This window comes from Aptenodytes patagonicus, chromosome 28, assembly GCF_965638725.1.
Source record: "Aptenodytes patagonicus chromosome 28, bAptPat1.pri.cur, whole genome shotgun sequence".
Lineage (NCBI taxonomy): Eukaryota > Metazoa > Chordata > Aves > Sphenisciformes > Spheniscidae > Aptenodytes > Aptenodytes patagonicus.
This window is the reverse complement of record NC_134976.1, coordinates 1,211,265-1,231,561: the sequence shown is the minus strand read 5'-3', so window position 1 is coordinate 1,231,561 and position 20,297 is coordinate 1,211,265. Positions and strand designations below refer to the sequence as shown.

General features: G+C 53.2%; 1 protein-coding gene across 1 annotated transcript; it reads left to right on the top strand.

The window, feature by feature from the left end:
- Window positions 1–10,660: 10,660 nt before the first annotated feature.
- Window positions 10,661–11,671, top strand: LOC143171595 (olfactory receptor 14A16-like). Its single transcript, XM_076360646.1, has one exon. The coding sequence runs from the start codon at window positions 10,661–10,663 to the stop codon at window positions 11,669–11,671; it is 1,011 nt and encodes a 336-aa protein (XP_076216761.1).
- The last annotated feature ends 8,626 nt before the right edge of the window (window positions 11,672–20,297 follow it).

Sequence of the window (20,297 nt, the reverse complement as noted above, 5' to 3'; positions counted from 1 at the left end):
CAATCATCTTACTTGCTACATTTAAAGCAGTTTTCGCCGTCCAGCTGCTCGGGTTTGACAAAGTCCTCCAGAGCTGCGGTGACAGATGAGGCTGCCTGGAGGAGTGAGAAAGGAGAGCACCGAGCTCGGGGAAACGCCCTCGCCCAAACACTTCCTAGGAGCTGACAAGAAGGCCCGGCTTCCACAGTCCATTCCACTTCCCACCCATAGAATCATAGAATCATAGAATCATTGAGGTTGGAAAAGACCTCTAAGATCATCGAGTCCAACCGTCGACCCAACACCACCATGCCCACTAAACCATGTCCCTAAGTGCCTCATCTACTCGTCTTTTTAATACTTCCAGGGATGGGGACTCCACCACTTCCCTGGGCAGCCTGTTCCAATGTTTCACCACTCTTTCAGTAAAGAAATTTTTCCTCACATCCAATCTAAACCTCCCCTGGCACAACTTGAGGCCATTTCCTCTCGTCCTATCGCTAGTTACTTGGGAGAAGAGACCAACACCCACCTCACTACAACCTCCTGTCAGGTAGTTGTAGAGAGCGATGAGGTCTCCCCTCAGCCTCCTTTTCTCCAGGCTAAACAACCCCAGTTCCATCAGTTCCATCCTCATAAGACTTGTTCTCCAGGCCCCTCACCAGCCTCGTTGCCCTTCTCTGGACACGCTCCAGCACCTCAACGTCCTTCTTGTAGTGAGGGGCCCAAAACTGAACACAGTATTCGAGGTGCAGCCTCACCAGGGCTGAGTACAGGGGCACGATCACATCCCTACTCCTGCTGGCCACACTATTTCTGATACAGGCCAGGATGCCATTGGCCTTCTTGGCCGCCTGGGCACATTGCCGGCTCATGTTCAGCTGGCTGTCGACCAGCACCCCCAGGTCCTTCTCTGCTGGGCAGCTTTCCAGCCACTCTTCCCCAAGCCTGTAGCACTGCATGGGGTTGTTGTGGCCGAAGTGCAGGACCCGGCACTTGGCCTTGTTGAACCTCATACAGTTGGCCTCGGCCCATCGATCCAGCCTGTCCAGGTCCCTCTGCAGAGCCTTCCTACCCTCGAGCAGGTCAACGCTCCCACCCAACTTGGTGTCGTCTGCAAACTTACTGAGGGTGCACTCAATCCCCTCATCCAGATCATCAATAAAGATATTAAACAAGACCGGCCCCAGTACTGACCCCTGGGGAACACCGCTCGTGACCGGCCGCCAACTGGATTTGACTCCATTCACCACAACTCTCTGGGCCCGGCCGTCCAGCCAGTTTTTGACCCAGCGCAGAGTGCACCTGTCTAAGCCGTGAGCCGCCAGCTTCTCGAGGAGAATGCTGTGGGAGACGGTGTCAAAGGCCTTACTGAAGTCCAGGTAGACCACATCCACAGCCTTTCCCTCATCCACTAGGCGGGTCACCTGGTCATAGAAGGAGATCAGGTTGGTCAGGCAGGACCTGCCTTTCATGAATCCGTGCTGGCTAGGCCGGATCCCCTGGTTGTCCCGCTCATGCCTTGTGAGCGCCCTCAAGATGAACCGCTCCATAATCTTCCCCGGCACCGAGGTCAGGCTGACAGGCCTGTAGTTCCCCGGATCCTCCTTCCGGCCCTTCTTGTAGATGGGCGTCACATTGGCAAGCCTCCAGTCGTCCGGGACCTCCCCCGTTAACCAGGACTGCTGATAAATGATGGAAAGCGGCTTGGCGAGCACCTCCGCCAGCTCCCTCAGCACTCTCGGGTGGATCCCATCCGGCCCCATAGACTTGTGAGCATCCAGGTGGCATAGCAGGTCATTGACTGCTTCCTCTTGGATTATGGGGGGTTCATCCTGCTCGCCGTCCCTGTCTTCCAGCTCGGGGGGCCGAGTACCCTGAGGATAACTGGTCTGACTATTAAAGACTGAGGCAAAGAAGGCATTGAGTACCTCAGCCTTTTCCTCATCCTCGGTGACAATGTTCCCTCCTGCATCCAATAAAGGATGGAGATTCTCCTTGGCTCTCTTCTTGTCATTTATATATTTGTAAAAGCTTTTTTTGTTGTCTTTAACAACATCGGCCAGATTGCGTTCTAGCTGGGCTTTTGCCTTTCTCATTTCCTCTCTGCACGACCTGACGAGATCCCTGTACTCTTCTTGAGTCGCCTGCCCCTTCTTCCACAAGTGGTAAACTCTCCTTTTTTTCCTGAGTCCCAGCAAGAGCTCCCCATTCAGCCAGGCCGGTCGTCTTCCCTGCCCGTTCTTCTTACGGCGTACAGGGACAGCCTGCTCCTGCGCCTTTAAGACTTCCTTCTTGAAGAACATCCAGCCTTCCTGGACCCCTTTGCCCTTCAGGACCGTCTCCCACGGAACTCTCTCAACCAACGTCCTGAACAGGCCAAAGTCTGCCCTCCGGAAGTCCATGGTTGTGGTTTTGCTGGCCCCCCTCCTTACTTCACCAAGAAGCGAGAATTCTATCATTTCATGGTCGCTAAGCCCAAGACGGCCTCCGACCACCACATCTCCCACCAGTCCTTCTCTGTTAGTAAACAGCAGGTCAAGTGAGGCACCTCCCCTGGTAGGCTCAGTTACCAGCTGCGTCAGGAAGTTGTCTTCCACACACTCCAGGAACCTCCTAGACTGCTTCCTCTCTGCCGTGTTGTATTGCCAGCAGACGTCCGGGAAGTTGAAGTCCCCCATGAGAACAAGGGCTAGCGATTGAGAGACTTCTGCCAGCCGCTTATAGAACGCTTCATCCGCCCCTTCATCCTGGTTGGGTGGTCTATAACAGACTCCCAGCAGGATATCTGCCTCGTTGGCCTTCCCCCTCATCCTTACCCATAGACACTCAACCGTACCATCATCACAATCGTTGAGCTCTATACAATCAAAACACTCCCTAACATACAGGGCCACCCCACCGCCTCTCCTTCCTCGCCTGTCCCTTCTGAAGAGTCTATAGCCATCCATTGCAGCACTCCAGTCATGAGAGTCACCCCACCATGTTTCTGTGATGGCGACCAAGTCATATCTCTCCTGCTGCACAATGGCTTCCAGCTCCTCCTGCTTGCCGCCCATGCTGCGTGCATTGGTGTATATGCACTTGAGCTGGGCTATCGATTTCGCCCCCGGCATCGGCACGCCACCCCTCGGCTCATCTCTAGCGAGCCTGGTTTTATCCCCTTCCCCCTTCGAACCTAGTTTAAAGCCCTCTCGATGAGCCCTGCCAATTCATGAGCCATGATCCTTTATCCCCTGTGAGACAGCTGAACTCCATCTGTCACCAGCAGGCCCGGTGCCGTGTAAACCTCCCCATGATCAAAAAAACCAAAATTCTTCCGATGGCACCAGCCCCTGAGCCACGCGTTGATCAGGTGTGTTTTCCTGCTCCTTTCAGTATCCTTCCCTGCCACTGTAGGGATAGAGGAAAACACTACCTGTGCTCCCGATCCTTGAACCAGTCGCCCCAGTGCCCTGAAGTCCCTTTTGATCACTGCAGGACTTCTCTCTGCAACCTCATCACTGCCAGCCTGTATAACCAGCAGCAGGTAGTAATCAGAAGGCCGTATCAAACCAGGGAGCTTCCTAGTGATGTCTCTGACCCGGGCCCCAGGGAGGCAGCAGACTTCCCTGTGGGACGGGTCCGGTCGGCATATCGGGCCCTCTGTTCCCCTCAGAAGGGAATCGCCTATGACAATTACCCTCCTTTTTTTCTTAGCAGCGGCAGTCATAATGCGTGGGGCTGACTGCCTCACCCTAGGCGACCCCCCGGATGGACCTTCGTCTACATCCTCGTTTGCCTCGCCCTCAAGTTCGAGGGCCCCATATCTGTTGTGTAAAGGCAACCGGGAAGGTGAGGGAGGCCGGGAAGGTGAGGGAGGCCGGGCAGGGGTTCGCCTGGCACGCCGAGCAGGGACCCGTTTCCATTCCCCCCCGTCGCTTAGGTCCCCTCTTTCTACCTGGTGGCAAGAAGGCAGGGGATCCTCTGCTTCTCACGGAGCCTCCATCTGCTGCCTCTGCCTCAGGGACGGTAGGGTGCGGCTCCACCAATCTATCTCCCTCTCACACTCCCGGATACTCCTCAACCTTTCCACCTCCTCCTTCAGCTCTGCCACCAGGCCGAGCAGATCATCCACCTGGTCACACCGCACACAGGTGGTGTCTCTGCTGCCCTCCAGTACAGCTGACAGGCTCAGGCACTCCCTGCAGCCAGAGACCTGGACAGCTGTATGGTTGCGTGTGAGCTCCGTCTGGGTCGCCACATTCCTTCTGGCGACGGCTTTCGGCCGAGTGGAAACCATAGCCGGTCCTCTTCTCGGAAGCGGACGATTACCAATTGAGTTGGCCTCTAGAGCCAGGAGTGGGGCTGTGCCCTGCCCGCTCGCCTTCCCTGCACGCCCTGCCTGCGTGAACTGCCGCGCAAACTGCCGCGCCACGCCCTTCTGACGCGCCACGTCCTGTTTGCCTGCCCTGTTTGCCGTGCTCCGGGTCGCTCGCGCTCCCTGGGGGCTGCTCTTCTAAGTGAGGGGGTTTGGCCACTGCCCCTCTTGTCCCCGCCCACGCTGAGTCAGAGCTGCCGCTCGTCAGGAACGCCCTCCTCCGGCTCGGGGAATGGGGGGGCTGGGGCTCCCTCTCGCTCCCTGCGCTTTTGCTTTTCGCGGGTTTGGCCGCGTTTTTGCCGCTTCAGGAAGGGTCCCCCGTCGCGATCCTCCGCTCTAGAGCCCTTCGCCTCGGTGGCTTCGCTGAAATGGCGGGTACAGTGGGTTTTAAACTGCCGCCGCCCCTCTTGTCCCCGCCCACGCTGAGTCAGAGCTGCCACTCGTCAGGAACGCCCTCCTCCGGCTCGGGGAATGGGGGGGCTGGGGCTCTCTCTCGCTCCCTGCGCTTTTGCTTTTCGTGGGTTTGGCCGCGGTTTTGCCGCTTCAGGAAGGGTCCCCCGTCGCGATCCTCCGCTCCAGAGCCCTTCGCCTCGGTGGCTGACCAACCCACCACCAAGCTCTCCTGTGTTCCCAGTATACGTTTTCAAGTTAACTGCTTTTATTCTGGAAAGCTACAGGGGCCTTAAGACGTCGTGAAGCACAATTACAAACCCTCTTACTTTAATATCCAAAGCTGGAAATAAACGGTAAAGAACGTGTGGGCGTCTTCCTGCCTGCCAAGCTCGAAATAGTCTCCTATTCCCAATAAAGAAGAAGTTAGTAGTTCTCTCCTACAAGAACGGAAGTAAACATACTTTCCTAAGAGCTCTCCTGCTTAAACTCTCAAAGCTGCTTACACAAAAGGGTCTTTGAAAATCAAAAACTACGTAAAAAGAAAGCCACCTGAAGTGACTTACATGTAGAAGCACCTGAAATGGCTTACTTGTGAGGACAGTGACGTCAGCCCTAGGCTGCATGGCACTGGCTGAGAAATGCAGGACCTCGTTAACGTGCGCTTCCATTATACACATCATGCAGAAGCCTTGCTGGCAACTTCAAAGGCTGGGAGGGAAGGAAGCTTCTCAGGTGAGCAAAATATCCCTAGCCATGGGAAACCTCATGGAGGTCTTGAAGTTAGAAGAACAGTCTCCACTCCTCTTCTCCCAAGGTGCCAGCGTCCCAACAAGCCCGGGACATTTTAGTGCATAGAAAACTTTCCTCAGAGAGATGCTAAACTGACAGAAGTTTTCTGTGCAACGAGCAAAGAGAGTTTAACTTGCAGGAGTAGGGACCGAGACCCGGGGCTAGAAAGAGGTGCCTTTCTGAAGATGAGCACACCTAGGCCCGACAAGCGGCTCCTAGGCTTGAGTGTTCAAAGAACACCAACTCGGGGGGTTGGAAAGAAGGGCTGCTTTTCTCCTAAACCCAATTCCAGATGCTGGGAATCCTTGGGATCAGTGCCCAGCTGATGTGCAAGGAGACGTTCCTAAAAGGACTCACAGGACCGGCTGTGCTCCCAAGAGAGCAGGTAGTTGGCCAGAGGGGGTGTGTACGTCAGGCACCGCAGGACGGAGTTGAGGAAAGACGTATCGCCCAGGTTGTGGAGCCCTGCTCCGACACTGCTTCTTTGCTGCAAGGCGATGTTTCTTCCCTGGAAGAAACAGGACTCTCTGTGGAGGAGCCGTTCCCTCACTAACACCTGCAAGGAAATCACATGCTAGTATTGGGGTTTCAGAAAAGCAATTTACAAAGTAGTCTTCTGCACAGGAGCACCCAGAAGAACCATCTATAACCTCCAACCCAGAAACATCAGGGGATGTTTCTTTCATCAGGGGAAAGTTCCCTTCCATCTAGAGTCTTGAATTGTTTTTTCAGTTCGATTCTTCCCTGGCTGCTACCAGGAAACGCCCCAGAATTCACTCGAGCTTGTCAGCACATCAACGTTCAGGGATGGAGCACCAGCCACAGCCATGGCCTTTGGGGATTCACAAAGTCCAAGCCTGCTGGTGAAGCCGTTACTCACAGGAGTCGTTCCCCATTGCGGTACCTCCTCTCCCCGGCTGAGGGGTCATAGTCCTGGTGCTCCACAAACCCACTGTGGAGATCATAGCCCCGCCGTGGGGATCTCCTCCGGGCCCTCTCCCCGGCACCCTTCCTCTGGCATGGTGTCCTGGTTTCGGCAGGGATAGAGTTAATTTCCTTCCTGGTAGCTGGTACAGTGTTTTGGATTTACGATGAGAACAAAGTTGATAACGCAGCGATGTTTTAGTTGTTGCTAGGTAATGCTTACACTAGCCAAGGACTTTTGAGTTTCCCATGCTCTACCGACTGAGAAGGCTGGAGGTACACAAGAAGCTGGGAGGGGGCACAGCCAAACTGGCCAAAGGGACATTCCATACCATGTGACGTCATGCTCAGTACATAAACTGGGGAAAGCTGGCCGGGGGGGGCCGCTGTTCGGGGACCGGCTGGGCATCGGTCGGCGGGTGGTGAGCAATTGTACTGTGCATCACTTGCTTTCTGTATTATTATTATATTATTATTATTATTATTATTATCATTTTATTTCAATTATTAAACTGTTTTTATCTCAACCCACGAGTCTTTCTAACTTGTGCTCTTCCAATTCTCTCCCCCATCCCACCGGGTGGGGGGGAGTGAGCGAGCGGCTGCGTGGTGCTCAGTTGCCGACTGAAATTAAACCACGACAGTCCTTTTTGGCGCCCAACGTGGGGCTCGAAGGGTTTGAGATAATAACAGGTTAACCGGAGTGTATTAAGGAACTTATATCTGTTAGTAGTTGTGGGTCACAATGTTGGTTTCTCTGTTCTCGATATTGATTTGTATAATCTGCATCGCGCTCTTTTTACTGCCGTACATGTTAAAGATTGGTGTTGGTTTTTGCAGTTTGCTGTGATCTGCAGTGAATAGTGATGTCTCCCTTGTGAGGTTTGTTTTTAGAACATTGACCTTGACGTTAGCGTGGTATGTAAGTTTCGCAATGAAGCCGTTACTGAACCACGGAGACCATTACATGGAGACAACTAGCAATTGCAGTAACTTTTCTGAGAGTTTTTTTATGGAGGAAATACAGAATGGCAGTGTCACTACCTTCTTCTATGATGTTTCCTCCTTCATTACAGTAACTCTTCAGTATTTTGAACACCCTTGGGCAGTTAAGATACTTCTATTGGTATTTCTTGGGAATATTGTTTCGGTTTTGTCTAAAGTTGGTAAGCAATTTAAGAATATCATCCAGAGATCTGCCCCAAGGGTGAATAATTATGAGTGGCAGGGTGTGTGGGACAAGATGGGCAAGTACCTAGGCCAATGGGCACCCCCAGTGTTTTGGAACTTCACCCCTGAGCAAGTGCGGAATCCTGAAGTGTTAGTAGAACATTTGGACAAAGTATGCTGTCACCCTGGCAACTCCAGAGAGCTGCAGATCATTGCAACGTGCTGGGGCCTGGCCCATGCCTACCGAGCCCTGTTCAACACCATTCAGTACCCTCAAAGGGAAGAGAAGGTCTCTGGCTCTGACAGTAAAAGGACACGCACTGCGGCCACTCAGACCCGGGCAACGCGCCCTGCGGCCACTCAGACCCCGGCGACAGGCCCTGCAGCCACTCCAACCCCAGCAACATGCACTGCAGCTACTCAGACGCCGGCAACAGGCCCTGCGGCCACTCAAACCTGGGCAACACGCACTACGGCCACTCCAACCCCGGCGACAGGCTCTGCGGCCACTCAGACCCCGGCGACATGCACTGCAGCCACTCCAATCCCGGCAACAGGCCCTGTGGCCACTCAGACCCCGGTGACATGCTTTGTGGCTACTCAGACCCCGGTGACAGGCCCTGCAGCCACTCCGACCCCGGCGACACGCACTGCGGCCACTCCAACCCTGGCAACAGGCCCTGTGGCCACTCCAACCCCGGCGACATGCACTGCGGCCACTCCAACCCCGGCGACAGGCCCTGTGGCTGAACCAAAGAACGAGCCTGTGCCGGTATCAGTCACCCCTGTACACAAGAAGAAATTTTGGAAGCGGAAGTCGGCTCGTTTAGTAAGGGAGGAAGAAACTTCTTCTAAAAAGGGGCTGGAGGAAGAAGTGTACGACTACCCTGGAGAAGGGCCATCACGAGAACAGGAGGAGGAGAGCCGGCCGCTGATCGGGGAGGAGGAAGAGGAAGAACTCATAAACGAGGCAGTGACCACCCGATCTCTATCCCTGAGTGAGCTGCGAGATATACGAAAAGATTTCAGCCGTCGTCCAGGTGAGCATATTGTCACCTGGCTGCTCCGATGCTGGGATAATGGGGCCAGTAGCCTGGAATTAGAGGGTAGGGAAGCCAAGCAGCTGGGATCCCTTTCCAGGGAAGGGGGCATTGACAAAGCGATTGGAAAAGGGACACGAGTCCTCAGCCTTTGGAGGCGACTCTTGTCAAGCGTGAAGGAAGGGTATCCCTTTAAGGAAGATGTCATATGTCGCCCAAGCAAGTGGACCACCATGGAGAAGGGTATCCAGTTTCTGAGAGAATTAGCTGTGCTGGAGGTGATTTATGATGACCTGAACAATGAACAACTCTCCAAAGATCCAGGCGAAGTGAAGTGCACGCGACCCATGGGGCGGAAGTTTATAAGGAGCTCACCATTGCCATACGCCAATTCATTGGCAGTGATGACCTGGAAAGATGGAGAGGAACAAACAGTGGATGAATTGGCTGGTCAGCTCCGGCAATATGAGGAAAGTCTCTCTTCCTCCCTCGCCTCAGGAACAGCTAAAGAAGAAGCAGAGATACTGTGGGACCACTGCTGAATTTAGAAAGAGTAGGTGTAGGTAGATCTGCGATAGTCTATGTCCTTGTCGTGGTTTAATCTCAGTCGGCAACTGAGCACCACCCAGCCGCTCACTCACTCCCCCCCACCCGGTGGGATGGGGAAGAGAACTGGAAGAGCACAAGTGAGAAAAACTCATGGGTTGAGATAAAAACAGTTTAATAATGGAAATAAAATGGTAATAATAATAATAATATGATAATAATAATAATAATACACAAAGCGGGTTTGGCCGCGGTTTTTTGCCGCTTCAGGAAGGGTCCCCCGTCGCGATCCTCCACTCCGGAGCCCTTCGCCTCGGTGGCTTCACATAATAATACACAAAGCAAGTGATGCACAGTACAATTGCTCACCACCCGCCGACCAATGCCCAGCCAGTCCCCGAGCAGCGGCCCCCCCGGCCAGCTTTCCCCAGTTTATGTACTGCGCATGACGTCACATGGTATGGAATGTCCCTTTGGCCAGTTTGGCTGTGCCCCCTCCCAGCTTCTTGTGCACCTCCAGCCTTCTCAGTCGGTAGAGCATGGAAAACTAAAAAGTCCTTGGCTAGTGTAAGCATTACCTAGCAACAACTAAAACATGGGTGCGTTATCAACTTTGTTCTCATCCTAAATCCAAAACACTGTACCAGCTACTAGAAAGGAAATTAACTCTATCCCTGCCGAAACCAGGACACATTATTATTATTATTATTATTGTTGTTGTTGTTATTATTTTATTGAAATTATTAAACTGTTTTTATCTCAACCCACAAGTTTTTCTCACTTCTACTCTTCCAATTCTCTCCCCCATCCCACCAGGGGCGGGGGGAATGAGTGAGCGGCTGTGTGGTGCTCAGTTGCTGATTGAGGTTAAACCACGACAGGCTGCTAACAGCTCCAGATCCTTTCTAAGGCATTTCCGAGGAGACTTTCAAGGATGACATCAAAGCTGCATTTTCCTGAAAGGGAAGGAATCTGTGCTTTCAGTTTTCTACTCTTGGTGAGCTGGGTGGGCAGTGGGAATTTACTTCTCCACTCTGGAGAAGGCACTGAGGCTGCAGTTCTGGTTAGGACTTTTCTGAGCTGCTCCTTAGACCCTGCACACGGAGAGATGACCCTGTGCGGTGCCCTGCTGCCAAGAGGGGTCTGCAGGGCAGAGCTAGGCACACAGCAGGTTGGATGGAGTCTGTGAGCACTGACAGGGAGGAGATGTGGGGACAGATAAAGAGCTGCTGGCAGGGACAGCTCCAGGCAGCGTGTGTAGTCGGGGAGTGAGGGGAGAGCTGCTCCCAGAAATGCCAGGGGAAGGGGGATCTGGGCAGCTCCCTGCCATCCCCTGACATGCCGGACACCTTCCCCGGAGCAAGCCCCTGATCTCCCCTCCCACACAGCAGGACACTAGGAAAAATGATGTAGATTTTGTTCAGAGTAGTCTAACCTAAACATTTTACTGTCTTCCTCCATGGACTGTGCTGATGCCCAACAGGACCAGATGTCCAACGGCAGCTCCACCACCGAGTTCCTCCTCCTGGCATTCACAGACACACGGGAGCTGCAGCTCTTGACCTTCTGGCTCTTCCTGGGCATCCACCTGGCTGCCCTCCGGGGCAATGGCATCATCATCACCGCTGTAGTCTATGACCACCGACTCCATACCTCCATGTACTTCTGCCTCCTTACCCTCTCCCGCCGCGACCTGGGCTCCATCTCCACCACTCTCCCCAAAGCCATGGCCTATTCTCTGTGGGACACCAGGGCCACCTCCTACCCAGGATGTGCTGCCCAGCTCTTTCTGTTAGTCTTCTTTATCTCAGCAGACTGTTCTCTCCTCACTGCCATGGCCTATGACTGCTACGTTGCCATCTGCAAACCCCTGCACTACGGGACCCTGCTGGGCAGCAGAGCTTGTGTCCACGTGGCAGCAGCTGTCTGGGGCAGTGGGTTTTTGTATGCCGTGCTTCACACTGCCAATACATTTTCACTACCACTCTGTCAAGGCAATGCCCTGGACCAGTTCTTCTGTGAAATCCCCCAGATCCTCAGGCTCTCCTGCTCAGAGTCAGACTACCTCAGGGAGGTTGGGCTTCTTGTGCTTAGTGCCTGTTTAGCATTTGGGTGTTTTGTTTTCATTGTGCTGTCCTACGTGCAGATCTTCAGGGCCGTGCTGAGGATCCCCTCCGAGCTGGGACAGCATAAAGCCTTTTCCACGTGCCCCCCTCACCTGGCTGTCGTCTCCCTGTTTTTCAGCACTGCAGTGCCTGCCTACCTGAAGCCCCCCTCCATTGCTTCCCCATCCCTGGACCTGGTGGTGTCATTTCTGTACTCGGTGGTGCCTCCAGCAGTGAACCCCCTCATCTACAGCATGAGGAATCAGGAGCTCAAGGATGCCCTATGGAAACTGGCACAATGGGCACTGTTTCACTCGCAATACCCTGCCTCCCCTTCTCTGCACATTTCCCAGAATTTATCTTAGGCCAGGAGTCTGCTGTTTTCCCTTGTGATCATCCTACTTCTAGATAATTTTCTGGGTTTATACTGCTTCTCTTGAGGCTTGATCCTGTCATGTCTGACCCTTGGACAACACTGTGTCAGATGTGACCTGTCCACATGCAGCTCTTCAGTAAAAGGGTATCTCCCAGGTGACGTGCTTGCAGGCTGAGCTCTTTCTCCAAAGCTGCTGCCAAGACAATGTCCAAGGAATTGGTCTTTTAAAGAGTCTTTTCTCCTTGTGTTCTCCCTAAGATTGGGGTTAAGCTTGTGGTATGATTGTGTTCCACTGGACCGAAAGTTCTGGTTTTCAAAGCTCTCTTCTTTGTGTCCGATGGCAGTGGAGATGGTGCATGGGCTCCCGGTTAATTCCACAGGCTGCTTCACATATGACAGGACGGATGGCATATAGTGGAAATGAATTCATTCTGGAAATGAATTTGGAGGGCTCAGGAGAGGATGGGGACTCACCACGTGCCCTGGAGTGGGAGTGAATTGAGACACACAAGGTGAATCACCCTCAGAGGTGATGTCCCCCAAAAGCAAAACACTAAATTGAGGCATGCACAAAAAAAGACTCTGCCATGGGAGTCAGTAGGAACCCAGCAGGCACAGGGAAGGGAGACTGGAGAGATGCGGGAGCTGCCTCTTGTGCTGTCCTGGGGCGTGGGGCTGATGGGGGTAGAGAAGGAGACAAACGCAGTCAGAGTTGGGGATAACCTATAATATGAATGCAGCAGAGCTAGAGATTGAGTGGCCTCTCTTTCCTTGTGCCCTTGGGGCCAGCATCAGCCCTGGGGCTGGTGGGGAGGCTGACCCCCCTCTCTGCCCCCCAGGAGCTGCTGTGCCCTTCAGAGGGCTGGGTGCCCAGAGCTTTGCAGCACCCTGCAGTGGACACTGCTGTGGGGTGAGGGAGGTGGAGAGATCTGGGGACGGGCTGGGCTGGGATGTAATTAATGGGATGAAATTTAACAATTTAACAATTTAACAATTTGAAATGACGGATTCTGCACCTGGGACGGAGTAACACCGGGCACAAGTCTAACCTGGGAGAGGAGTGGCTGGAGAGCAGTCCTGCAGAAAGGGGTCTGGGCGTGCTGGTCGACAGCAGGCTCAATAGGAGCCAGCGGTGTGCCCAGGCAGCCAAGAGGGCAAACTGCATCCTGGGGTGCATCGAACACAGCAAAACCAGCTGGTCAAGAGAGGGGATTATCCTGCTGTATTCAGCGCTGGTGCGGCCTCGCCTTGAGTACTGTGTGCAGTTCTGCGCCCCACAATTTAAGAAGGATGTGAAGGTCCTTGAATGCGTCCAGAGGAGGGCAACAAAGCCGGTGAAAGGGCTGGAAGGCATGTCCTCTGAGGAGCGGCTGAAGACTTTGGGCTTGTCTTGCTTGGAGAAAAGGAGGCTGAGGGTGACCTCACTGCTCTCTACAGCTTCCTGAGGAGGGGACGTGGAGAGGGAGGTGCTGATCTCTTCTCCCTGGGATCCAGGGGCAGGACGCCTGGGAATGGGTCAAAGCTGTGCCAAAGGACCTTCAGACTAGATATTAGGAAACATTTCTTTACCGAGAGGGTGTTCAAGCCCTGGAACAGGCTTCCTGGAGAGGTGGTTGATGCCCCAAGCCTGTCAGTGTTTAAGAGGCATTTGGACAATGCCCTTAAGAACATGCTTTAACTTCTGGTCAGCCCTGAAGTGGTCAGGCAGTTGGACTAGATCATCATTGTAGGTCCCTTCCAACTGAACTGTTCTGTTCTGGTTTGTGCTACGCTGTGCTCTGCTGTGCTATGCTCTGGTATTCTACTCATTTAATGCAGAAAGAGCACAGTTCTGTGACAAGCAAATGGACCTACAGCTCTTCGTGGCAGTGCACATTTGAGCCGCAGCACCTCAGCTGTTGCAGCAGGATGGAGGACAGCCTTCTCCCAGGGAAACCTGAGCAGTTAGTGCTGGGCTGTTCTGTGCTGCACCCCCAGTGTGGTCTTCACGCCTGTGCTGTGCTGCACAGATCCCTTGGCCGCAGGACAACCTCAGCAGCTCATTGTCACAGAGGAGCCTGCAAGGCAGCGCCCACTCTGTGCTGGCCATTAGGCCACCTGCCTGGCTTTGCCTGTACCTAACAGTGCAGCAAGAAGTTCTCATGAGAGACGTGTTTCTGTTTGACTGTAGAAAGGATAAATGGTGTTGTCTTCCTTGTAGAAAGTCCTGTAGTAGCTTGAATGACCAAACCAGGAGACTCTTTCATGGATGGGGTCTGCACGGCATGCCGTGTGTGGGTCGGAAGCCCATTCAGTGCTCCACCACCTGGGGCTCCCCCCATCTCGAGGGACATAAGATTAGCTATACGATTCTCTCCTTACAGTGTTAGCACTAATGAACAGCATTTTAAATGATACCTCACAGAGTCGGAGTGCCTTTCTTACTGGGATCATAACAGACCAGCACCTCCTGGTGAAAACCTCTCTCAGCACACGTGGATACAGCCCCTCCGGTCCCATGGACCGGTAAGGGTGTAGTTTGCTCAAGTAGCCCCTGGCTTGATCCCCATCCACCGCTGGTTTTTCCCATCCTGAGTCCTGCCTCAAAGCACAGAGGCCTGGGAGACCTCTCTGCTGGTAACTGAGGCAAAGAGGACATAGACTATCTCAGATCTACCTACACCTACTCTTTCTAAATTCAGCAGTGGTCCCACAGTAGCTCCGCTTCTTCTTTAGCTGTTCCTGAGGTACCTAAAGCTCATCTTGGTGCCTTTGAATTCCCTTTCGAGTTTCAACTGAATTTTGATATGGACCGTTGCTGTGCTTGTAGGATGTCGTCCTTGAAGACAAGATGTATGCAGGCACACTGTGAAAATGATTGGTGTGTTCCTTGACTGCATCACCAAAGGAGTGAGTAAAGACCCCAGTGTGACGTGCTGTCTGTTCACCCAATGCCTGCAGCTATTGGGTAGAGAAGGGACAGACCTTGCCTCTCCGATGGCATCTGATGGCTGATGCCTCTGACTGATGGCATTGGTGTATGGCACACAGGCACCAAACCGCACTCTCTGCGATGCCGTCTGGGATGTCTGTCACGCACTCACCCTGAATGGGAATTGCTTTCCTGTAGGTCCTGTGCTGTCCGTAACAGCCCTGGCTCCTCATGTGGCTCTATGGCCCTGCATTTGAACATGAAATTGAGCAGATACCCTGAATTCTGTAAGGCAATGTGGGGATGAACACGAGGCAACTGCCAATATCTCCACGTCAGTGGAGATCTAGTAAATACAGCAGCAGGAGAAGAGGGAGACGGAGCTCTCCCTGTGGCACATGACTCGAATCATTCCGATGAGTAACTCTATACCGAACTGAATGAGGAGGGACAGTTTTAAGGTCCAAAAGTGATTACAGAGCCCAAATTCTCTTCTTCAGGGCCCAAAGCCTCGTTTTTAGGGCCCAAACCCACATTTTTATAGCCCAAAGCCTCACTTTTAGGGATCAAAGCTCATTTTAGGGTCCAAAATATCTTTCTAGGTTCCAAAACCTCATTTTTATGGTCCAAAGGCTCCGTTTCAGTTTGCAAAGTCTTCTTTTGAGAGTCCAAAGCCGCATTTTGAGTTGCCAAAGCCTCATCTTCAGGCTCCAAAGTGGCATTTTTAGGGTCCAGCCAGTCGTTTGGAGGATCCAAGCCACATCTTGAGTGTCCAAACCCTTATTTTTTATGGTCCGAACCCCTCTTTTAGGGCTCACAGCCTCATTTTTAGAGTACAAAGCTTTGATTCTAGGGTTGAAAGCCTCATTTTTGGGGACCAAACTCTCATTTACAATCTCCAAGCCCTGCTTTTAAGGTTCAAGGACTCATTTGAAGGGCCCAGAGCATCATTTTTAAGGCCTCACGTCTCATTTTGAAGGTCCAAAGCCTCATTTTTGGAGTCTAAAGCCTTATTTATAGGGTCCAAACCTGTCTTTTATTAACAGTAGCCTATTTTTAGGACACACGCTTTCATTTTTAGGGCCTAAACCCTCACTTTTATGGCAGAAAATCTCATTTTAGGATCCAAAGCCTCATTTTTATGGTCCAAAGGCTCCACTTCAGTTTGTAAAGTCTCCTTTTTAGAGTCCAAAGCCGCATTTTGAGTTGCCAAAGCCTCATTTTCAGGCTCCAAAGCCAGTCATTTTGAGGGTCCAAGCCACATCCTGAGTTTCCAAGCCCTCATTTTTAGGGTCCAACCCCTCTTTTAGGGCTCAAAGCTTCATTTTTAGGGTCCAAGGCTTTGATTCTAGCATTGAAAGCCTCCTTTTTATGGTCCAAACCCTCATTTTCATGATCAGTGGGTCCCATGCCCAGCTCCCTGCCTGCTGACGCCGCAGGCATTCACGTCCCTCTGTGCCTCGATAGGAAGTTCAGCCCAGAATTGGTGAATTCCTGGGTTTGCTGCTGTTACGACCTGGACAATTGTGCTATTGCTCTGTATTTATTGCTAGGCAAATATCAACAAATGCAAAGCAATAAACGGTGGACCCCTGAGGCTGTCCGTGGGGAGTCTGTCATCGCACCCCCAACACATACCCTGGTGGGGCCACCTCAAGCCCTTGCAGGAAGATCACGGCAATGGGCTTGGGGCACAGGGAGATGGTTTCAGTTCCTCCGGGGGCTGGAGGTCACTGGGCCGGACCCGCAACAGCCAGCTGGCTGAGTTGGACAGCCATGGGGCCGGGGTGGGGGCGAACGGGCCGGGCGACTTGTCCAGGCTCCGGGGACCAGTTCCCTGGTGCTCCGTGGCAGGCGGGCTGGTTTTCCAGGCACAGGCGGTGGCTGCTGGCATCGGGTCCGGCTCTCAGAGGTGCTGGGGCGCGCGGGACAGCTGTGCGGGTGCTAGGGGCAGCTGCTGGTGTCGGGCCTGGCTCCCGAAGCTGCGGAGAGGCGCCTGTGAAGAGAGAAGGCTGCTGAGGCCCCGCCATGGCTGTGGTGCTGGGCGGGTGCAAGGGTGTGGGGCAGCGCTGGGTGCCCTGTGGGGTTCGGGCACGTGGCTTCACATGGGAGCTGCGGACCCAGAGAGCTTTGTGCAGAAAACGGGGCACCCCGCACCCCTCGGCTGGGGCTCTGCTCGCCTGCCCATGGCCCGTCTCCTCTCAGCCCTGACCATCCTGACCTGCCTGCTCTGCATGGGCCGGGAAGGAGACCTGACCCTGGCAGACCGAGGGGACCAAAGCTGGGCACTGCACTGCAGGGCCAAGAGAGCCTCCCGTTCCCCTTTCTCAGCATGCCTGGCAGAGACCAGCACTCGGCTCCCCTGCCCATCCCTGACCAGACAAGGTGACAGCCTCGGCTCTCTGTTCGGTGAGGCGCTCTCCATCCTCTCTTCAGAATATGTATCCAAAGAGATACCGCTGCCTGTGCTGAGAACACGCACGCTGGCAGTGTTGGGGTGCAGATGGGACCGACTGACTCTCTTTCTCCAAAGCAAAGCTGATAGCTGGGAAGGTTCATCACCACGGTCTGAGTTGCTGGGACACCTTGGCCGAGGTGAACATCTGGGATTTACGGCATGACCTAACAGGGTGATTTCTCCTGGTAAGTTCACTGGTAGGGAGATGTCACTCCCTGTTCTCACTTTCTATGGCAACGTCATCCCTTGTTTTTACTTTCTGACCTTGCTCTGCCTATAGACATAGGTTGCTGGGTCTGCTCATGTCGAGGCAGGGTCACTTTTAACTAACGCTTGCCACAGTACGAAGGGGTTTCAGAAAAGAATGCCCATGAATTGAGAGGCCAGTTAAAACATCGTACAGCAGAAATCCCAGTCGAGTCTGGCCAATAACTAACTTGGCACTCCAGAATACCCTACCTCTAAATGCTTCATGGCTAACAGCCGCCATCTCATACACAAGTTTGGCAAAAAAACCTCCCAACAACTCACTGTTTTCTCTTCCTCCACAGACAGATCCCACAGCACAATACCATCCCAAGCAGCATGGAGCCCAAGACCGCCACGGCGCCTTCTATGCAGTACTTCTGGAAATCTTTAGGATCCACAGCATTTGAGTTTCTCTTGCCATCCACTCCTGGAGGAACAATTCTGCACGTTAGTGTGTCCTGTGCACTACTGGTGATCTCACAGGAGGCCTGACATTGCCCGGAAATGTTCTTTCTCACTTTGTTTGCATCTCTGAACCAGTGACCATCCCGGGGCTGCAACATGTCCTTGGTTTCAGTAGAAACAAAGGAAACTCCCAAAGCCGTCGCAAATCAAGGCACTCTGGAGCCTCTCTTTCTCCTCTCAGCTTTGCTTACACTCTGGGATGTCCACAATCCAGTTTTCCCAGTGTCATGGGTTCGCTCCCCCTTCTTGGCCACCCTTCACGTTTGCACACAATTTCTTTTGCTAGTGCTTGCTTGCTAGTGCTACTGCACGGAGGCTCTCTCTGACCCTTTGGGACAAGTTGTCCCACTGAACAGAACTCCTGAGGCCAGATGGAGAGCACGTGGGGGAGCGCAGCTCTTTCTTTGACCAATCGCTCCTTTGAGCAACACGGACAAAAACCATCCCTGCGTCAGGGAGTGCCACCCCCAGCTCTCCGTCCTCAGCCCAGCACCCACCCCCTGAAGCGACGGAGTCAGGCCCTCTCAGGAGACGCCGGAACCTCGCTCTCCCCCTTTGCCTGTTCTCCAGCATGGGCACCACTTGCATGCCTCTGGTTTTCAGGACTTGTCTCCCACTTATGGCCCCCTGCAAGGCTGCTCAGTACCTGGATTCTTGTGAAAAAGTTCATATATCCCGGCGTGGTGGGCTTCCCCGGGGTTGGACGGCACTGCCAAGAAGCAGAGAAAGGTAAAGCCTCAGCATGGCTCAGGCACAGAGGATGCAGAAGGACGGTGCAGGTTCCCTCTAAGCCCGTGCCTGATCCGTCAGTGCATCCCTTTGGACCTCAGTTCACAGGAGGGCTCCCCCTCTGTTGTGCCTAGGGCCTCTAGGGACTCACAGCAAGCTCTGGGACGCAGGTACTGAGGGAGGTACATTCGATCAAGAGTCACATTTCCCAACGTCTACTGAACGTGGTTCAGATGGCCTCAGTCCCCAAATGGCAGAGTTCTGAAATTCCTGGGAACTGGGTGTAGTGGGAGGTGAGCACTTCACCACATCCACAGAGGGTTGCGACCATCTCTCTGGCACACTGCTGGCCATAACCTCCACACCCCAGAGACGACAGTCATCCTCAGAGAGCCGTTCCTGGCTTCTTTTAGAACACTTGCTCTGTACTAATAGTTTGGCTGCTGACACGATGTACAGTAGCGGGCAGCAGGGGAAGAGCCTGCCGACACCCAGTGATTTTTATTTATGGCACTGGATGACTGAGGGACAGCAATTACCTGGCATGCCTGTTGATTGAATTGCCCCTGTTTTTTCATCAGAGACCGGCACTGCGTGACTGCTTCCTTCCTGAAAGGCCTCCTTCTGCACAGTCTCACGGTCCGTCTCTTTAGAAAGAAAGAGGGTCAGTTTAATCAGAAGTAACTGTTCCTCGCCAGGAACACGGTATCTTCAGGAGGCAAAATACATTAATAACACTTAGAAAGAAAGCCTGGGCATTTGGGGGTGCACCTCATCACTAGTTCAAACAATGTGTGATTCATGGAGAAAAATCAAAGAGCTAGGCACTTTCCAGTTTACCAGTAGACAGCAAAACCTGACCTGCTGGGAAACCAGGAAACTGCATGTGATCATCTTGTTGGCACTTAGTGCATTTTTGGCAAACGGCAAGATGATGGTAAATTACTTCCTTCAGAAAGGACAGGAAGAGGCTGCAGCCAATTCAGCTGGGGAAAGAGCCCTTTGGAGAAGCACATCCCATCATGCCAACTCCATCACACAGTAAGGGTAACAGACACACACACACACACACACACAGTGGACTGAACACCAAGCTCTTGCAACCATATTCTGGGCACTTTCACAAAGGCAGCGAAGAGCCCACAGTCCCCCAAAACAAGAGGAAAACCACAGCCAGCTTATCTAAAACACAACTAGAAACAGAAAGCTAAACCACCCGAGACTGAATTCACAGCCCTTCATTTTAGCTGCCTTCAAGTTAGGTGTCCGGCCTCAAGCTGGGTGTCCAGCTTTCACCTGTCCCTGACCCCGAGGTGGTCACCGAGAGTCCTCAAACATCAAGGAGAACAACAGGGCTGGACCAGGCTGTGAAGCTGGGGCTGCTCCGATCCTGGCCAGGGCACGCCTGCAGCCCTGGCAAAGTCTGCCAGTCTCAGCGACCCCAAGCTGCCTGCGCATCCTCTCTGCCGCCCAAGGGCACTCTCCCCTCTGGCGACTGTCAGCAAGGCACGAGCACCACCAGTCCCTGCCAGCTGGATACTGATGTCTGCCCAGAACAGCTCTGGCCAGTAATGGTATAACTGGGGCAGCAGCTGTCCCTGGGGCTCAGCTTGAACCACAAATGGCAGCAGAAACTATGGACTATCTCTGTGGCTCACCAGCACCTGCAAGGCGTGAAATCAAGTGTCAGTGCAGCGAGGCTCTGATCGATCCCTTTCTGCTTGTGTTGCCTACGGCTTGTCCATACCTGCGTCTAAAATCTCAGCTTCCCAAGTCTTCTGGTTAAGAGGGATATATACCCAC

Excerpts from the sequence above, each read along its gene's own strand:
- LOC143171595 (XM_076360646.1), top strand. The coding sequence starts at position 10,661 with ATGGACTGTGCTGATGCCCAACAGGACCAGATGTCCAACGGCAGCTCC.